At 52.5% G+C, this 20381-nt stretch overlaps 2 protein-coding genes and 1 pseudogene across 2 annotated transcripts; all 3 read right to left on the bottom strand.

Annotated features, from left to right (window-relative positions):
* Positions 1-23: 23 nt before the first annotated feature.
* Positions 24-3422, bottom strand: Sprn (shadow of prion protein). The gene is made up of 2 exons (XM_090345553.1): positions 3257-3422; positions 24-1933 (listed from the first exon to the last, which is right to left on the bottom strand). The coding sequence occupies exon 2, from the start codon at positions 1916-1918 to the stop codon at positions 1478-1480; it is 441 nt and encodes a 146-aa protein (XP_090201679.1). The 5' UTR covers positions 1919-1933; positions 3257-3422; the 3' UTR covers positions 24-1477.
* A 2971-nt stretch (positions 3423-6393) lies between these two features.
* LOC150053642 (olfactory receptor 6A2-like) lies at positions 6394-7377 on the bottom strand. The gene has a single exon (XM_090346836.1). The coding sequence runs from the start codon at positions 7327-7329 to the stop codon at positions 6394-6396; it is 936 nt and encodes a 311-aa protein (XP_090202962.1). The 5' UTR covers positions 7330-7377.
* Positions 7378-7506: 129 nt separating this feature from the next.
* On the bottom strand, positions 7507-19462 carry LOC150053641 (calcium-transporting ATPase type 2C member 1-like; annotated as a pseudogene).
* Between the last annotated feature and the right edge of the window lie 919 nt (positions 19463-20381).

Below are 20381 nucleotides of genomic sequence, written 5' to 3'. Positions count from 1 at the left end.
TGGGTGACAGCTGTCAGGTAGCTGCATCCTGAAACTCGCCACTCAGGAATAATACTTGGTCAGAGTTCCACCAATACCATTGAAACGTGTTTCCAACCAAAACTATGCCAGGCCAGGAGGTACTAGTACCTGGCATTAAGTCCACCGATTCATGAGCCTTAACACCTTGTGGTCCAGAGGGCAAGGACCAGTCCCAGAGACAGTCCATCTGTAGGTTCTGGGCTCTTGGGCAAGGGGACTGCCAGGGCCTGGGAAAGCCTGTCCAGCTGTGAGGTTGTTTGGTGATTAGAGCTAAAGAACTTGGTAGAGTCAGGAGCCCCCTTTCCCCCAAGCTGGACTTGCAGGCTTTGTGCTGGTGAGTCCAGGAGAAGCCAAGTGCCAGTCTAAGCACAAGGTGTATGGCCAGAGGCAAATTTTTGCAAGGACTGCCCTGCATCTTCTTAAGGCATCTCTGAGTAGGAGCCAGGGGCTCAGTGTCCCTTGGGTGGTCAGGTAATGCTCTGCTGTTGGAGGGATTAGCCTTCTGTCTTGAGTCCAGGCTTGCTCTGTATACCCCTGTCACTGCTCAGTCCAAGGACCTATGAATGACTGTGGGCCTGTAAAAATGCCCTCTTCTCCGATGGGAAGCTGTGGGAAACTTATGTCATGTCCTGACCCAAATGCACCTGCCTTTGAGAGGAGCTGCCCACTGGAAGTGTGGGAACCATGTGGCATGGGCTGTGTACAAGGGTGGCCCTTCAGCAGGACTGGCAGTTGTCCCCCTGAGGGATTCTCTAATAGGAAACAAAAGTTCAAAGGGACTGGAATGTTCTTAAATATGGATTTTTTCCCTTCATATGGGCCCCAAGACCAGTTAAGTGGTTCTTAGGACCAGGTGGCTCCAAGGGGCAGTCCTCTGGCAGGGGGCCCACCGTGGGCATTTCTGGGATAGATACTTCCGGGCTTTAAAGCCCCCAAGACCTGCCCTGGGTAAGTGGTTAGCACCCAACATTTCCTCATGGCAGCCTGAGTGAACTCCTTTCTCCTCCAGATCCTAAAGTCCTTCTATCAGGACCTAGGGGCAGAACCGCAGAACTGCTTCCATCTGGGGTTCAGCACTGTCCATACCATCTCCAGAGTTGGCCAGCACACAGGGGTGGCCTGAATGCTTTGTCTTGGCTTCTCCCACTAGGTGGCTCTGCAGAGTGGTGGACAGCCTGCGTCTCTGGCTGTGGGGCAGGTCCTGATGTTCTAGAATTGAGAGGCTGCTGGTTCCCTAATAGGGTGGGATGGTAAGGTTTAAGCTTGGGCTGGAGGGTAGGGAGTTTGTCCTCATATTGGAGAGGCACAGCTCTTGCTCTCTTTGCCCAATCTTCCAGGCAGCTGGCACAGCTGGAGGATCTTGGGTGGGGTGTTCACCGACCTAAGGCGGGGATAGGGAAGGAGGGCAGGTGGGGACAGTGTAGACTAAGGGTCTGATCTGGACTCACAGCTGGCCCTAGAGCTGAAGCAGACCTAGAGTGCTAAGGGCACTGCCCACCAACAGGCAGAGGCATGGGTTCTGCATGGGCCTGGTGCCTGAAGTCCAGGCCCAGTAGCTATAGACTCCTGTCCCATTGCCACCTAGGGCTGGGTCCTCCTTGTCCTCCAGGCCCAGTTCCCTTGGACCTGCAGCCCTTCTCCAGCCTGAGCCTGCAGCCAGGCCCGCAGCAGCTCCTGCCGCTGCCCCTGCCGCTGCCCCAGCCGCTGCCACGCGCAGGGAAGAGCTATAGCGGGGTGCTGGCCTCACACGCACTCGGGAGGCCCCACGAGCCCCCCCTCGCAGCCCCCCCCTGGCGCTGCCCCGCGCCCCTCCTCGGCCTCCCTTAGCCACACTGCTGTCACAGAGGAAGGCAGCAGCGAGCAGCAGAACCCAGCACGTGGCAGCAGTCCAGTTCATCGCGGTGGGCAGCACCTGCGAGAGAGGATGGGAGGGGCCTCAGCTTCTGAGGAGAGGAGCCTGGGGGGGAGGCCCGGGGCCTGGGGTCAGGGACAGGAAGGGGCCTGGGAGGGAGGGCCTGGGCCTGGGATCAGGGGGGCGGGGGGGGGGGGGAGGGAGTGCGGGGGGGGGGGGGGCTGGGAGGGAGGCCCTGGGCCTGGGATGCGGGGCTGGGGAGGGGGCTGGGAGGGAGGGTCTGGGGCTGGGGAGGGGGCTGGGAGGGAGGGCCTGAGCCTGGGACACGGGGCTGGGGCGGGGCCTGGGAGGGAGGCCCTGGGCCTGGGAGAGGGGGTGGAGAGGGGCCTGGGAGGGAGGCGCCTGGGACACGGGGCTGGGGCGGGGCCTGGGAGGGAGGGCCTGGGCCTGGGACAGGGGGCTGGGGCGGGGCCTGGGAGGGAGGCCCTGGGCCTGGGTGCGGGCTGGGGAGGGGGCTGGGAGGGAGGCCCTGGGCCTGGGGTGCAGGCTGGGGAGGGGGCTGGGAGGGAGGCCCTGGGAGGGAGGGCCTGGGCCTGGGGTGCAGGCTGGGGAGGGGGCTGGGAGGGAGGCCCTGGACCTGGGAGAGGGGCTGGAGAGGGGACTGGGAGGGAGGCCCTGGGCCTGGGGTGCGGGCTGGGGAGGGGGCTGGGAGGGAGGGCCTGGGCCTGGGAGGGAGGGGCTGGAGAAGGGCCTGGGGGGGGAGACGCTGGGCTGGGGAGGGGGCTGGGAGGGAGGGCCTGGGCCTGGAATGCGGGGGCTGGGGAGGGGCCTGGGGAGCAGATGGAGCCTTAGCTTAGTGGGCGGTGGTGTGGCACTGCGTGAGTTCAGCCTGCCCGGGTGTGGGTTGTCTGGAGGAGGGGTGGTGTGGAGTTTTAACCTTCGGTACTGGACCCTGGGCCTGGGGAGGGTTAGGAGCCACGCTCAGTAACTGGAAAGGGCTGGGGGGGGGGGTAGCGGGAACCCTGTGGTAGGGACGCCGGCCTGGGGAGGGGATCTGGAGGGGCTGGGCGAGCTGAGCGTGGGCTTCGTGTGGAGGACACAGGCCTGGGAACCAGGGCCCCTCCTGTCAGTTCCGGGCGGCTGTGCGGTGCAGCCTGGCATCCGGACCGGGATCCGCAGGCCGTGGTGGCGCTCGGGGGAGGCCGCGCGGTGGCCTGGAGGAGGATCCTGTGGATGAGCCCGGGCGCCCCCGCCGCCGCCGCTGGGCCAAGACCCGGTCGGTCGGGTCCGTCCCCACCCTCCACCGGCGGGAAACCGGGCCGGGCAGGTCCGGGTGGCGTCGGGGCCCCCGCCCCCCGCCCCCAGCCGGGGCCCGGGCCTTACCTGCCGCGCGCGGGCTCTCTGCCCAGCAGGGACAGCCAGGGGTGCTGGGCCTCTCCTCGGAGGCCTGGAGGAGCGGGGTCCGCTCTTCCCGAGCACAGCCCAGGCTCCGCCCGAGGACGAGTGGGGAGGAGACGCGGGGCGCCCGTGGCGGCCGCCGCCCCGCTCCCCGCCCAGGCCCGCACCACCCCCGCGCGTCGGAGCGGAGGCGCCGGGAGCTCGAGCCGCTCCCGCCCCGCACAGGCCGCCCGCCTCCCCCCGCCCCCGCCCGCGGCCCCCGAGCGCCAGGTCTGCAGGGGAAGGGGAAGGGGAAGGAAGGAGGCGGGAGACGGGCGGGGTGTCTGCGGCGGCCCGCGGCCCGGTCCCCGCGGCCGGTGGCCCCACCAGCCTGGTCTGGGAAGGCAGCTCGGAAGGACGGTGTTTAGACACAGAAGCACCATCTTTGCGTCAAAGAGACGACAGACGCATTTCTCAGCCAGGAATTCACCGACTGGTAGAATGGTGGCATTCCTGAGGACACTTAAGCCACCTGCGTCCTGTCTCAAGGATCTGTTTTATGGCAAGGTGCATTCCTACCTGGAAACTCAGTGACATCAGGTGTGATTAGAGCAAAGACCGCGCCCCCTTCATCCCCTAACCACCCCAACAGCCCAGGGAGCTCAGGGTCTCTGTGTGTGCACATGCCAGTCTCTGGGTCAGTCTGTGTTTGTCTCACTGTGTGTTATGCACACATGCACATGCCAGTCTCTGGGTCAGTCTGTGTTTGTCTCACTGTGTGTTATGCACACATGCACATGCCAGTCTCTGGGTCAGTCTGTGTTTGTCTCACTGTGTGTTATGCACACATGCACATGCCAGTCTCTGGGTCAGTCTGTGTTTGTCTCACTGTGTGTTTGTTTTGCACACATGCACATGCCTGTCTCTGGTCAGTCTGTGTTTGTCTCACTGTGTGTTTGTTATGCACATATGCACATGCCTGTCTCTGGGTCAGTCTGTGTTTGTCTCACAGTGTATTTGTTTTGCACACATGCACATGCCTGTCTCTGGGTCAGTCTGTGTTTGTCTCACAGTGTATTTGTTTTGCACACATGCACATGCCTGTCTCTGGGTCAGTCTGTGTTTGTCTCACAGTGTATTTGTTATGCACACATGCACATGCCTTTCTCTGGGTTAGTCTGTGTTTGTCTCACTGTGTGTTTGTTATGCACACATGCACATGCCTTTCTCTGGGTCAGTCTCTCTGTGTTTGTCTCACTGTGTGTTTGTTATGCACACATGCACATGCCTTTCTCTGGGTCAGTCTGTGTTTGTCTCACTGTGTGTTTGTTATGCACACATGCACATGCCTGTCTCTGGGTCAGTCTCTCTGTGTTTGTCTCACTGTGTGTTTGTTATGCACACATGCACATGCCTGTCTCTGGTCAGTCTGTGTTTGTCTCACTGTGTGTTTGTTATGCACATATGCACATGCCTTTCTCTGGGTCAGTCTCTATGTGTTTGTCTCACTGTATGTTTGTTACTTGTTAGTTGTGGGGTTTGACCTTGGGCTTGGGCACTTTCCCTGAGCTCTTCAGCTCAAGGCTACTGCCCTACCCCTTGAGTCGCAGCGCCACTTCGGTTTTCTGGTGGTTAATTGGAGATAAGAGTGTCATGGACTCTAGTGCCCACGCTAGCTTTGAACTGAGATCCTCAGATCTCAGCTTCATGAGTAGTTAGGATTACAGACATGAGCCACTAATGCCCAGCTCTTGTTATTGTTCTATTAAAGTTAAAAAAGTCTTTCTGGGTCAATTTTGGTAGATATGTGTCTAGAAACCTATCCATTTCTAGATTTTCAAATTTATTTGTTTTCAAAGTATTTTCTAATGATCATCTGGATTTCACTAGTTTCTGAGAATAGAGAACTTCCCCCACACCTGTGTGCTAGGTAGGCAGTCCAATTAGTCTAACTGCAGTTCTGCTTAGTGCTGAGACCAGGGTTAATTATTCTTTCTCTTTAGTCCTTACCTTCTGCAGGCATACTTATGTCTCACTTTCCCCTCTTCTGCTATCCAAGTCTGCTTTACTTTTTCTTTTGGTGGTTCCTGGGCCTTGAACTATGGGCCTAGGCACTGTCCCTAAGCTCCCCTTTTCTTTATTTGGTTCTTCAAGGGGCTTGAACTGTAGGCTTGATCACTGTCCCTAAGCTTTTTAGTTCAAGTCTAGCATTGCACCAGTTTGAACCACAGCACCACTTCTGGTTTTCTGGTGGTTAATATAAGTCTCATGGACTTTCCTACTTGGGTTGGCTTTGAACTGAGACCTTCAGATCTCAGCCTCCTAAGTAGCTAGGATGACACCTTGATTTCACCTTGAAATATATAAAGCAAAATACTAAGAGAGGATTTTATAGCTCAGTGACAGCACAGTCTGAGTGGCTGTCATGATAGAAATAGGTCTGGAGTGTGAAACTGCTGTGAGGCTAAGGGAAACAGCCTTTCACAGACCAATGGCAGTGTACCAGCTAAGGAAGTACTGGGTTAACTAAGTTAACTCAGTGTCTACCCTCATCTCCAGAAAAGAAAGAAAAATCAGGAAGGTTAGACACAGGCATGTTGTCTATTAGAACTCCCCAGTGTTAAGTAAGAGCCACTCACACCTCTGGGCTGGATGCTCTCAGCACTTGCTGGAATCCCCGCCCTGTCTTGGAGACCTTTAGTCTCCTCCGAGCTGCTTGAGGGTCTCAGGGTCTCCATGCAGGCCATCTAGGCCATCTGACAGAGGGAACATGTATGGCTGGGGGCAGGGACTGGCCTGACCTCCACAGAAACTTTCAGACTTCTTCTTGCCAGGGGAGTGACACTGTGGAGGGAGCTTTCTTGGAGGTCTACACTTAACTTTTCAGGCCAAGAGACCTGGTAGTCAAGGTGGGGACCTGTTCCTAGTTTGGTGCTAAGCTTCCTGGTGGAAGAGGCCACAAGAGCTAGGAGTTGCCTTCCACTTGGGGTAACTGTGCACTTGAAGAAAGACCTGGGGTCTCTCGGTCTTGGTCTGTACCCTTCTTTGCCCTTGGAGCGTAGATCAGAGCAGGGATGGGCAGGAAAGGAACCTGTGGTCTCCATTCTGTGAGCAGAGCCCTGGAGGGACTGCAGTTCTGTCACTTAAGAGGGTCTAGTGCTTTGGAAAAACTTGGACAGCGCCTCACGGATATCCCGGTTCCTCAGGCAATAGATGATAGGGTTGAGCAGGGGAGTCACAATGGAGTAGACTACAGATACTAGCTTGTTGAGGTCGAAGGAGCTGATGGCGTGAGGCCGTGCATACATGAAGGTGGTGGTGGTATAGAAGATGATGACTACTAGCAAGTGAGAGGCACATGTGGAGAAGGCCTTCCGGCGGCCAACCCCTCCTGGAATCCTTAGCACAGTGGCCAGGATGTGTATGTAGGAGACTGCTGTCACCAGCAAAGATGTTGCCAGCACTGCCAGGGCCGCCACAAAGTCCAATGTTTCGATGGCAGTGGTGTCAGAGCAGGAGAGCTGAAGCAGGGGTGATATGTCGCAGAAAAAGTGATTGAGGATATGGGGACCACAGAACTTCAGTCGGGAGATGAGAGCTGTGGACACAAAGGAGGCCAGGAAGCCACCGAGCCAGGCACTGAGGGCCAGATGCAGGCAGAGCCTCGAATTCATGATGGCTGGGTAGTGCAGTGGGCGGCAGATGGCAAGGTACCGATCACAGGCCATGGTGGCCAGGAGGAAGCATTCAGAGGAACCCAGGGAGAGGAAGAGGAACAGCTGAGTAAGGCAGCCTGAGAAGGATATGGTCCTTGCCCCCGCCAAGAGACCAGCCAGCAGCCTGGGAACTGTGACTGTGGTGTAGAAGGTCTCCAGCACTGACAGGTTGGCCAGGAAAAAGTACATGGGTGTGTGCAGCTGGTGGCTGGCTCCAACAGTGCAGACAATGAGCAGGTTCTCCAGGACAGTCAGCATATAGATGGCCAGGAACAGTCCAAAGAGCAGGCCCCGCATATGGCACAGCTCTGGGAAGTCCGACAGGGTGAACTCAATCACTGAGATAGTGCTGGAGTTATTCATGGCCAGTCCTGCCAGAGAGGCCACTTCTGAGCACCCTGGGAAAATGAGGCAGAAGTATGGTGTGTGATTGGGTCAGGCTCTCTGCTCCATTGGGGGTGCTGGGGACCTCGGAGCCAAAGGGGTGTCTGTTCCAGCTTCCAGGGGATTCCCTCCCGTGGCTTCCAGGGGTGTCCAGGTTCACTGCAAGGACAGGATGGCAGTGTCGCCGTGCTCCTTCAGGACTTTCCTGCTGTTCCCATTGATCACTGAGTTCCCACTGAGTTGCATAACCAGAGCTAACTCCTGACCAGGGGGCCTTGGGGTCTGAGCACACAGTGTAAGCAGACATGTCCCTCTAGGTACACCATCCCCTCTCCCTCAGATGACCACCCTTCACTGACCCCACACACAGGGACTCCCAGACAGCACACATTCAGATTTACACTTGCCGGTGCAGAGACACAGATGCAGGTGCACACACCCAGCGCTCCAGATCAACGGTGCTTCCGGGTGTGCTTCCCAGCTGTGGGGAGCCCTGGTCATCTGCCTTCACCTCTGGCTGGTTGGTGCTGCTTTGTGATTAGAGCTCCCTTCAGGGAGGTCAAGGCAAGAGACTCTTACCAGCCATCGGCTGACTAGAGCGGAAGGGAAGGAACTCAGCCTGCCTTTAGCTCTCGACACAACATAGCCTCTGGTCGGACTGAAGTCTTTTTCTAGTGATTTCTAAGCAGCAGTGTGGTCTTGGGAGAAAGGGTGGATGGTGTCCATCCCAAGCCATAGGTGGGTTATAAAGCTGGGAATTTGGGGACTTTGTGCCAGGACTCACACACGGCTGGGCATTTGAGGACAGCTGGCAGAAGGTGCAGAGCATATTTAATGTGGGTCGGAGACCAAGGGAAGGTATCCCAGCAGCCCCTTCAGATTCCTCAGTCCCGCTCCCAGCCCTCGTTCCCATTCCAGCTCCGGCACTGCCTGGACTCCTACAGCACTGGGAGATTGCCTGTGTGCCTACCATTCTCTGCCATGCTCCGCTGTGCTTCCCAAGACTGGACTCCTCCTCACTCAGGGTTGAGTTGTGCTGGGCGTTCCCTACAGTAAATTCGTGGAGCCTCATATGACTCCCAGAAGTGATAGTTCAGCAGCAGCACAAGGGTTTCAGAGGGAACAGTGGGGTTGCAGAAGTCAGCTCAGGGGCTGCCTGGGGCTGCACTTCCTGGAGGCTCAGAGCTGGGATCCATCCTTCTGTGGGTGGGCAGGAGTGCAGCTGGTCCCAGCTCAGGACTGGAGGAGCTCAAAGGCTGTCCCCAGATCCCTCTCAGAGCCTGGGGATGTGTAGCAGGGCAGCAAAGCTGCCACAGAAGAGGTGCAGCCTGCAAGGGCTCCAGAGCCCAGGGCGAGGCCCTGTAAGTGCAGTAGGCTTGGATATGAGCCTAAGGGCATGCTGGCAGCAAGGCCAGAAAGCCCTCACTGAATCCAGAGTCTGAGGTTGCTTTCTGGAACAGGGTGATAGGGTGATATCCTGCTTCAGGGCTGAGAAGCCCAGCCTCCCCTGGCAGAGGCGAGGCCCCCTGCATGCTCGCTGCATGTCTCTGAGCAGGGGTTTGCAGGAAGCATGCTACATGGTGCCACTCCTGCCCCTCTTGCCCCCTGTGGTGCTTATCCACTTCCTTCAGTGACCTTGCTCTCCCTACCCACCTTCTGTGTCCCAGTCTGCAGACTGATTGCTCCTGGAGGAACCTGTGGGTCTGGGGAGAATTGTGGGATGGGAGAGGTGTCAGCTGGGAGGACTTTCTGAGATTCTCCTGTTGCTTAGCTGTTTTATTCAGATACAGAACATGGCCAGGTTTTACTTGCATTTGAACTTCATGACATAACATTGATCATCTAGGACTTCTTGAGGAGGAGAGTGACATAGGTAGGAGTGTGAAAATGGGTCTAAAAATTTCAGTCTTTCTTCCTAAGTCCACCATGCAGGCATCTCTTAGGGAATAGAGGTAGGAAGCCACAAAATACACCCTGGCTCCACAGAGGTAGGTTTCCTGTAAACATTGGATTCATTCCCATTCCACATCCAAGTCAAGGAACCCATTTCTTGTCCTCTGAACAGAAATTGCTGGTTTATAGAGTTCAGGGCTTTCTCTGTGTATCAGGAGAGCCTTTGACAGACTGTCTCTATAGATCCATTGGGGCCCATACTCTCTCCTGTAGAAGTGTGTGTGTGTGTGTGTGTGTGTGTGTGTGTGTGTGTGTGTGTGTGTGGTGTGTACTGAGTCTCCCTACATGCCTACGCTGGCCCAGGAAGCACCTACTAGCCTTTTCAGCTGAGTGCCTACAGCCCCTCTGGCTGTAGTACCTAAGCCCCAGCTCCTTGCAGTACAAGTGGTTCTGCCGGAGCCCTGCACCAAATTCACAGGAAACCATCTTCTCAGGCCTGCCCCACAGCCCAAGCCACAGGGCTGTTGTTTGCTCACACAGATCAATGGCCTGGATAGAGCACAGAACAGAGCTGTGGGGACCCCTGGGTATTTGGCATTTCAAACTGAAACCATAAAAGATGCAAGTAAAGTGATTTCGGTAACATTTTCAACCACATTATAACAGATCAAAGGGAAAACAAACGTCTTTTCAAAATCTCTTACCACAAAAGGAGGGAAAACATATAGGAAGAAGTGTGGGTAACTCACTGGATGGAGAGGCTGCTACTGCCTGCTCCCACAGAAAGCAACACTGTTCCCCTACCATGGAAGGTGTGTACTGCTGCCTGGAGGTTATACCCTATCTCTCCCATTTTGGAGATCTCCTTTGTTTGCAGTTGACCTTCAAGTGGAGCCCATCCCCTCCGCGGGGAGCTCCCTCAGGTGTCAGTTATCCACCTGGAGGCAAGCTGGGGTCCCTGCAGGGCCTAGTACCCGGATGGGGAGGGCCAGGCCTTCAAGGCACAGGCAGAGAGCATCTGTGAATTCAGGTAGGCTCCAGGATGCCGGGTCTCTGTGAAGACAACAGGGCCGAGGGTACCCTGATGTGATCTCTGGCCTGTGGGTGCCCTGTGGGTGGTGCAACGGAGGATCACAGACCCTTGCAGGAAGATGGCTTCATTTCAAATAGGCCGTTCTGCAGTACTGCTTTTAGATGTACCCTCTCTAAGCACCTTACCCTGGAGTCCAGGAACCATTACTGAGCCATCCTGTCACTTGAGTTGAGGCTTGTTAATACTTTTAGAGTGTTTTTGAATGTGCTCCTTCTATACTATTTATGGTCTCCTTGGCTTTTCTTGACTGTGGTTGTTTCTCAGACTACTTTATTTTTGGTAAGCTCGACAGACTTCAGGAATTTTCTAGAATTTCTCAGTTGGGATATGCCTGGTGTCCTCTCGTGACTGGGGCCATGGGTTTGGGGAAAGAGGTCAGGGGTGCATGCCACCGTCATCACATTTTTTGGATAGTTCATCAGTGCCAGGGCACATTGCTGCTGTTGTCAACCCCAAGAAGATACATGTCATTATTATTATTATTATGATGATGATTATTATTTTGTCAGTTGTAGGGCTTGAACTCTGGGTGTAGGTGCCATCCCTGAGCTCTTCAGCTCAAGACTAGCACTCTACCACTTGAGCCACAGCACCACTTCCAGTTTTCTGGTGGCTGATTGGAGATAAGAGTCTCACAATCTTTAGTTCCTGGACTGGCTTTGAATCACAATCCTCAGATCTCAGCCTCCTGAGTAGTTAGGATTACAGGTGCGAGCCACCAGCACCCAGCAGGAGCTACATCTTTTTTTTTTTTTTTTGCCAGTCCTGGGCTTGAGCTCAGGGCCTGAGCACTGTCCTTGGACTTTCTCAAGGCTAGAGCTCTACCACTTGAGCCTCAGCACCACTTCCGGCTTTTTTCTATGTATGTGGTACTGAGGAATTGAACCTGGGTCTTCATGCATGCTAGGCAAGCACTTTAATCTCTAGGCCAAACTCCCGGCCTGAGCTACATCTTTTGATATCTTCCCATACAGTGAGAATGTCTGAAGGTCTGTAGAGATAGGGCCTGGGGCCAACAGATCAGACCCCAGATTCTGTGGTGCCTCCATGTCTCTGGTGGGGACGCAGGGTTAGCTTGCTGCAGTGTCTTTGTTTCCCTCTGTGGGCAGAAGGTCCACAACTGGTTGATAAAGCATCTCTTTCAGGTCACATAAAACAACCATTGACAACTGAAGATGAAAATTGAACAAGAAAAGACCTGTGACTTGATGGCTTGTGCAAACCCTAAGGGTTCAGAAAGTTATTGCCAAGAACCAAAGAAAGAGCAATCACGAATTTAAAGTGCTAGAAATGTCACAAACAAAAAGATCATTCGCCCCTTTAAGTTTCTAACTATTAAAGCCCTTCATGTGGATCAGTCAGAACTAATGGTCGTCTGTGTACTATGACAGTATATCCAACAGAGTTTCAGCAATTCAAGATTTGAGCAAGGCCTGGAATGAATTCAGACACAATACAATCTTCAGCAATACCTGCCTTTCTTTTCTTTTTAACTTTACATCTTGTACTTCATGATACACCCACATTTATACACAGTTTTTGTGTTGACAAGTGTAAAAGGCAGAGAAATGAGAAAATAAACAGGCATGGTTACTCTCTTCCATGGTCAGTGTCATCGTTCCCATTCCACAAGGAGGGAATGCTGTCACGGTGGACTTGGTGTTCAGAAACGGGAGTCTGTGCTCAGCTCACACATGTCTGGGTTTCTGCAGACATGTAGGACATGCTGAACTGGCTGTCTGGTGAGGAACACCTGATGGGCAGCTCATGGTTGACATGGCACATTGCTTCAAAACCAAACTCATGCTTGACCACACCTTGCTGTCCAGAGCAGGCATGGGTCTGGCCACCGAGGGTCCCTGTGTCAGAGGAATCTGTGCTCATGAAGAAGCTGGAGTGTTTGAGAAGGCTCCCGAGGGGCAGAAGTGCAAATGGGTCTGTGTCTGCATGTTAAACATCTCCTGGCCTAGAAAGCAAGCTCCCCCTGCAGCTATAGGGCCAGGAGGTGGAGCTGTGGGCTGCAGCTGTGGCTGCCTTGTGAGGGTCTAGGCAGTGGCCAGGCTGGGTCTTGAGGTCCTTATGGTCCCAGGTAGCAGTGGCCACAGCTCCCATCATCGTGCTGTGACAGGCAGGCTGCCTATGGATGCAGGAGCCCCAGACCCCTTGCTGCCACCTCCTGGGCCACCATAGCTCCCCTGCCTGCTTTTTCTTGATCAGACAGTTTTTCCTACTTGAATGAGATTGGTCTACAAAAAGAGTGAGTGCTCAAAAGTCCCTGTATCATTGATTCAAAGTTATTTTATGGTCCAAAATAAGTAATCATATTTGTACCTTATAAGCTTCAAAATGGAAGCTAACCCCTTGATGAGAATCTGGCAAGACCTCGCCCCGTGGAGTCTTGGGGCAGTGAGGTCAGAAAACAAAGGCATCCTCCTGCAGGCCTCTGTCCTCTGTCTATCCTCCTGCAGGCCTCTGTCCTCTGTCCATCCTTCTGCAGGCTTCTGTCCTCTGTCCATCCTCTTGCAGGCCTCTGTCCTCTGTCCATCCTCCTGCAGGCCTCTGTCCTCTGTCCATCCTCCTGCAGGCCTCTGTCCTCTGTCCATCCTCCTGCAGGCCTCTGTCCTCTGTCCATCCTCCTGCAGGCCTCTGTCCTCTGTCCATCCTCCTGCAGGCCTCTGTCCTCTGTCCATCCTTCTGCAGGCCTCTGTCCTCTGTCCATCCTCCTGTAGGCACCAGTCCTCTGTCCATCCTCCTGTAGGCCTCTGTCCTCTGTCCATCCTTCTGCAGGCCTCTGTCCTCTGTCCATCCTCCTGTAGGCACCAGTCCTCTGTCCATCCTCCTGTAGGCCTCTGTCCTCTGTCCATCCTTCTGCAGGCCTCTGTTCTCTGTCCATCCTCCTGTAGGCACCAGTCCTCTGTCCATCCTCCTGTAGGCCTCTGTCCTCTGTCCATCCTTCTGCAGGCCTCTGTCCTCTGTCCATCCTCCTGTAGGCACCAGTCCTCTGTCCATCCTCCTGTAGGCCTCTGTCCTCTGTCCATCCTTCTGCAGGCCTCTGTTCTCTGTCCATCCTCCTGTAGGCACCAGTCCTCTGTCCATCCTCCTGTAGGCCTCTGTCCTCTGTCCATCCTTCTGCAGGCCTCTGTCCTCTGTCCATCCTCCTGTAGGCACCAGTCCTCTGTCCATCCTCCTGCAGGCCTCTGTCCTCTGTCCATCCTCCTGCAGGCCTCTGTCCTCTGTCCATCCTCCTGCAGGCCTCTGTCCTCTGTCCATCCTCCTGCAGGCCTCTGTCCTCTGTCCATCCTCCTGTAGGCACCAGTCCTCTGTCCATCCTCCTGTAGGCCTCTGTCCTCTGTCCATCCTCCTGTAGGCATCTGTCCTCTCCATCTTCCTGTTGGGCTCTCCTCTGTCTATCCTCCTGCAGGCCTCTGTCCTCTGTCCATCCTCCTGCAGGCCTCTGTCCTCTGTCCATCTTCCCACGGGGCTCGGTACTCTTATTTATCTTTTTGAAGAGCCAACTTTTTGTTTCATTGATTCTTTGAGTAACTTTTTAGTATTTATTTCATTAATGTCTTCCCTAATCTTTAATTCCAATTGGTTATTTTGGATCTGTTATATCTTGTTTTCTGGAAGTTTGAAGTACATCATTAGATTATTTATTTTGGAATAAGCCATTTTTTATTTGAGGATTTGGTGTAATGAACAGGGTCCCCCCCCAATAGTTTGGAAAAGAATGAGCAAAAGAAGAAATCCCACTAATAAGCCTTCATGACAGTTTATCTCAGGACATAAAGGGTAGATGGATGAATGAAAGATGATTGATTGACTGATTTTGATGACACAGGGGTTTGATTTGAGACCTCTTTAAAAAATTTTTGCTCATAGGTATAAACTTTTTTATCACTGTCTTAGCTGTTCCCAAAGTCTCTGGGATGATTTAATTTTCATCGGATCCTAGGAACTTTTGGGTTTTCTCTCTTCTTTCTCTCTTTCTTCCTTCCTTCCTTCCTTCCTTCCTTCCTTTCTTCCTTCCTTCCTTCCTTCCTTTCTTTCTTTCTTTCTTTCTTTCTTTCTTTCTTTCTTTCTTTCTTTCTTTCTTTCTTTCTTTCTTCACTTACTACAGAAAGCAAACATTTACTTCAAATTGCAGTACATGCTTTTCAATCACAAAAAGAAAGAAAAGAACAGTGATCTGACAGTGGTCACATCCTGTGCAAAAGAAAAAAAACCCACCCTTGAGACACAAATAATAGCACAAGTTGTCTAAGCTGCTTGGATTCTAGAAGAATAGTTGAAGCATGGCACTCCTTGGGAATCAACTTCTAAACAATGCCTTTGAAATGATTAAATTTATTTCTGTATTAGTAAGAAAAGCCCCAGCACCATAAATAGTAGAATATTTTAAAATAAAAAATTTATATCTATCTAAGGTATGTAGTCCATGTGTACATTAGACCTCTTTAAGTACAGAAGGTGGTTCAGGTTTTGCCTTTTTTTCCCTTAAATACCTGCCCATATGCTTTATAAAGTTCCATTCAATCACAGTAGCCAATTTAAATCAAGGAATATATTATCAAAGTTGCATAATTTCATTTGGGACTGCCAGCAGGTTAAAGTCTCAAATCAAGTCTTTAACATTAAAGTTCATCTTTTAGTCAATGAAAGGTTAAAAAGTTCTCAAATCTTCATTATCCTCTTGAACTTGACCTTCTAAAGGATCCTCAGACTGCAATTCCTAGTTTGCAAATTAAAAAAAATGCAATATGCATCTTACTTCAAGAAAAGATGATGTTGAGCTAATATTCTTCTGGACCTTTTCCCTGCTCCTTTCCACCTTCTTTATAATTTCTGACACAATGCACACTGATGACGTGAGCCCCAGGAGAAACAACAGACCCCATACGCTTAGGCTCTCCATCTGGAAAACCTTCTGAAGTAGGGGAAAGTAAATCAGTAGCAACGGTCCCATGATGGAGCCAAGAACCGTGTAGCAAAACATCTTATTACTGCACAGTCTGATCTCAAACACTGACTTGGACTGAGACCTGGAACTTAGTGCATGGAACATGCCAAAAAACACGAAACACACGAAGGTCATTGTGGTGTCTCGAGGTGTTATCACGTTGTCTCGCAGCTCACGCCAGAAGACAAACAAAGTCCCACAGACAATGATTATGGATGAAACAAGGATCTTGAGTATCAAATTTTTAGTCAAGATGCTGTCCTTCCAGTTGGGAGGAGGTTTAGGGATGACATCTTTATCTACCGGTTCTACTCCAAGGCTTTGAGCAGGGGGCCCATCCATAATGATATTGATCCACAGAATCTGCATTGCATTCAGGGGATTGGGGAAGTTCAATAATGTAGCCAGCGAGATTAAAGTTAATGCTGCTATGCTCATGCTCAGTTGAAATCTAACAAATTTTTTAATGGTATTATAAATGCCTTTACCCTCTTCAATTGCCGACATTATGGCTTGGAAATCCTCATCCACCAGGATCATGTCTGCTGCCTCCTTGTAAACATCTGTGCTGGTCTGGCCCAGTGCAATCCCAATGTCGGCAGCCACTGTGTTGTTTACCCCATCAGCTGGCATGGCTACCACAGACCCCGTCTTCTGGAGAGATTTAATAATTTTCATCTTGTGCCTCGGACTAGCTCTGTAAATACTGTGCCCTTTGGCATGATTTGTGAGAGCTGCTGGGCCCCCAAGGCCTCGATTTCCTCTCCTGAGACAGACAGGGAAGTTCTGGAACATAATCCCAAGCGACTGGCGACTGCGAATGCAGTCTCCTGTGAGTCTCCAGTGATCATTTTTATCGACACTCCTGAGGCAATGAGTGTGGTAACAGCTTCCTTCACACCAGTTGTAGGAGGATCGAGAATTCCCACCAGGCCGAGAAATGTGAGCTGACCTGGCTCGGGACCAGAAGCCAAAGCAAGCACTGAGTCCTGCCGAGCCCGTGCACACCTTCTCTTGTTGGCACAGATCTCTCTGCTGCTGGGTGAGTGCCAGGTTCTGCCCTCTGCTGAGGTACGTAGTGCAGTACTTGATCACCTGTCCCTAGGCATCCTTCATAAATCAAACCTCTGGTCTGTCCTGCTGAGTTCGATGCACACACTTAACAGCTATCCACTTTTGCACAGAACTAAAAGGGTATTCAGCTTTTCTGACATAATCTGTTGAAGTCCATCAAGACCCATCTTCGTTGCGAGAGCAATTACGGCTCCTTCAGTTGGCATCCCCATGAGAGTGTTATTCCTAATTGCAGCGCCATTGCACACACAGCCGGCCTCAACAATTCTGCTAACCACTGGATTATAGTATCCGTGAACACCACCACCACCGACGATCACTTCCCACACGGATGGTAGCTAACTCCAGTAACCTCAGCATGCACTCCATCCGACGTGACCATGCAAGTGACCATCATCTTTGTCAGAGTTCCAGTGTTATCTGAACACATCACATTGCAGCAGCCCAGGGTTTCTACCATCGGCAGTTTCTTCACATTCACCATTCTTAGGACTCCGAGGGCAAGTGTCACGACAATGGGCAGACCTTCAGGAATTGCAGCTACGGCCAAGCTTACACTAATAGTAAACATTTCTAGGATGTCTTTCCCAGCAACCAGCCAGCTGACATGATGATACCACCTATGGTACCAAAGGAGTATAGGACAGCTGCTTTCCCAAGAGGTCCTTGCTCTTCTGCAGAGGGGTTTTTGGCACTTCTTCTGCTTGCATCATTTTAAAAACTTCTCCAAATTCAGAATTTTCTCCAGTTCCAATGACAATACCCTTTGCCTTGCCGCATTGGACCAGAATGCCATGAAGGTGATGTTCGTCTTCGAGGCGAGGTCTCTGTTGGTGGCGGCTGGCTGGGGGCCATCAACTTAGAACACGGTGCCGTCTCTCCTATCAGGCTGGACTTGTCAATGGAATGATCCATGGTCTCAAACAAGTGTAAATCAGCAGGAACTCTGTCCCCCACAGAACCTGGAACCAAGTCCCGGGCGAGCGTATGCTCCAATTTTCCTTCCCGACACAATGGCATTCTGGTGGCGTAAGTTTACTCAGTTCTTCAGGAGATTTTTCTGAATGATAATCCTGAACAAAGGCAACAGTAACAACAATAAGTATTCCACAGTGATGCTGATGGCATCATCAAATGGATGCATTAGAACACAGATGATAAGGGGGTTTTCAAACCGAGAAATACACTTCTTCCACAGTGGTTCATCTTCACTGATAACAAACTCATTCCAGCCATGGAAGGCTGACCTGTGACTAACCTCACATTTGTTTAGCCCATCTTGAAGATCAGCCTGCGGGATGCCTGCACCCTCACTGATGGGTCATTCAGTTACTCTCCTTGATGTCAACACGGGAATCATTGTCTCATTTTCACCATGAGGTAATTTTGAAAACGTGCAACCTTCATTTTCCATTGGAAACTGCACACTCGGGTGGATGGCTTACAGAGTCTTTAGTGTCAGTCACACCAGACTGGGAATAGACACAGGAAGAGGAGGGTGAGGAGGAAGGAGAGAGAAGCTCCCCGGAATCCCAGGCTGTCACCAATCTTGGCCTCTCCAGTCCCATGGCTGTCTCCCACCACCCCAAGAAGCGAAAACAAAACACAACAAACAAAAAAAATGGCGCTGATAAGAGAGAGACAGAGAGAGAGAGAGACAGAGAGAGAGAGAGAGAGAGAGACAGAGAGAGAGACAGAGAGAGACAGAGACAGAGAGAGACAGAGAGAGACAGAGAGAGACAGAGAGAGACAGAGAGGCAAGAGAAGTGGGGTGGGGTGGTGAGGAAGGGTGGAAGGAAGGAAGGAGAGGGGGATTTGCTGGGAGTGAGTCCCCATGTACACACACCAGACCCCATGGACACACACACCAGACCCCATGGACACACCCCAGACCCCATGGACACACACCAGACCCCATGTACACACACCAGACCCCATGTACACACACACCAGACCCCCATGGACACACACCAGACACCATGTACACACCCCAGACCCCATGTACACACACCCCAGACCCCATGTACACACACCCCAGACCCCATGGACACACACCAGACCCCATGTACACACCCCAGCCCCCATGTACACACACCAGCCCCCATGTACACACACCAGACCCCCATGTACACACACCAGACCCCATGTACACACACCCCAGACCCCATGTACACACACCAGCCCCCATGTACACACACCCCAGCCCCCATGTACACACCCCAGCCCCCATGTACACACCCCAGCCCCCATGGACACACACCAGACCCCATGTACACACCCCAGCCCCCATGTACACACACCAGCCCCCATGTACACACACCAGACCCCCATGTACACACACCAGACCCCATGTACACACACCCCAGACCCCATGTACACACACCAGACCCCATGTACACACACCAGCCCCCATGTACACACACCCCAGCCCCCATGTACACACACCAGCCCCCATGTACACACACCAGACCCCCATGTACACACACCAGACCCCATGTACACACACCCCAGACCCCATGTACACACACCAGACCCCATGTACACACACCAGCCCACATGTACACACACCAGACCCCATGTACACACCCCAGACCCCATGTACACACACCCCAGCCCCCATGCACACAAACACCCCAGGCCCCATGCACACACACACACACCAGACCCCATGTACACACACACCCGAGACCCCATTCACACACACACCGCAAGCCCCATGCACACACACACACACACCCCGGTTCCCTCCTCCCATTCCCTCAGGACCTGGAAGTTTCTAGAAATAAGCAGGGGAAGATTGATGTCAAGAAATTATAGGTGATGCTCTCTCCCTCCACCCCACACCCCTTCTCCATAAAACCCTCTAGCCACCCCCCCCACCAGTCACACACACACACCCTCCTACTTCCGGGCAGTGAGGACTCACTCCTGGGTGAGCCGCGGTGGCCGGCGGAAGGATGTGCTGTGGGGCAGGGGAGTGGATGGGGGAAGAAAGGAGAGAGGTGAGGAAGATGGGGGAACACCCCCCCACCCAGGTCATGGCTTCTCTATAGGGCCCCACCTCGTAAGTCAACACTGGCCTCCACCTCCATGCTCTGCCCTCGCTCCTTCCCTCTCTCCTTCCCTCCCTTCCTGCTCTGTCCCCCCAACCATGTGTGTGTGTGTGTGTGTGTGTGTGTATGTGTGTGTATGTGTGCATGTATGTGTATGTGCACGTGTGTATGTGTGTATGCATGTGCATGTGCGTGTATGTGTGTGTGTATGTGCATGTTTACGTATGTGTTTGTGCGTGGAGATGTATGTTTGTGTATGTATGTATATGTGCGTGTATGTGTATGTTTGTGTATGTGTGTATGTGTGTGTATGTGCGTGTATGTGTGTATGTGCGTGTGTGTGTGCAGGGGCGGTGGGCAGGGGTCGGAGGCGTGGGAGAGGCTGGGTTCTTTATGACTGGCTTTATGTCTGTATGTGTTCTGTAGCCTCTTTTGTTATTGAGTTCTGGCTTTATCCCAATGGTATGACAGAATATAAGGAATGATGCCAATATTCTTTATTTGCTAAGATTTGCCTACGTCCTTAAGATTTGGTCTGATTTGAAGGGAGCACTATGTCTGACAGTGAGAATGTCTGCTGTAGCTGTCAGGTGACTCACTCTGTAGATGTGCGTCAAGTTCACATGCAGAAGAGTGTCATTCAAGTCTGAGGTGACATGCTCTGTAGATGTGTGTCAAGTTCACATGCAGAGGAGTGTCATTCAAGTCTGAGGTAAGTCGCTCTGTAGATGTGAGTCAAGTTCACATGCAGAAGAGTGTCATTCAAGTCTGAGGTGACTCGCTCTGTAGATGTGTGTCAAGTTCACATGCAGAAGAGTGTCATTCGAGTCTGAGGTGACACGCTCTGTAGATGTGTGTCAAGTTCACATGCAGAAGGGTGTCATTCAAATCTGAGGTGACTCACTCTGTAGATGTGAGTCAAGTTCACATGCAGAAGAGTGTCATTCAAGTCTGAGGT

This window comes from Megascapheus bottae, chromosome 15, assembly GCF_031878675.1.
Source record: "Megascapheus bottae isolate mThoBot1 chromosome 15, mThoBot2.hap1, whole genome shotgun sequence".
NCBI lineage: Eukaryota > Metazoa > Chordata > Mammalia > Rodentia > Geomyidae > Megascapheus > Megascapheus bottae.
The sequence above is the reverse complement of the archived record's forward strand: the minus strand, read 5'-3'. Positions and strand labels throughout refer to the sequence as shown.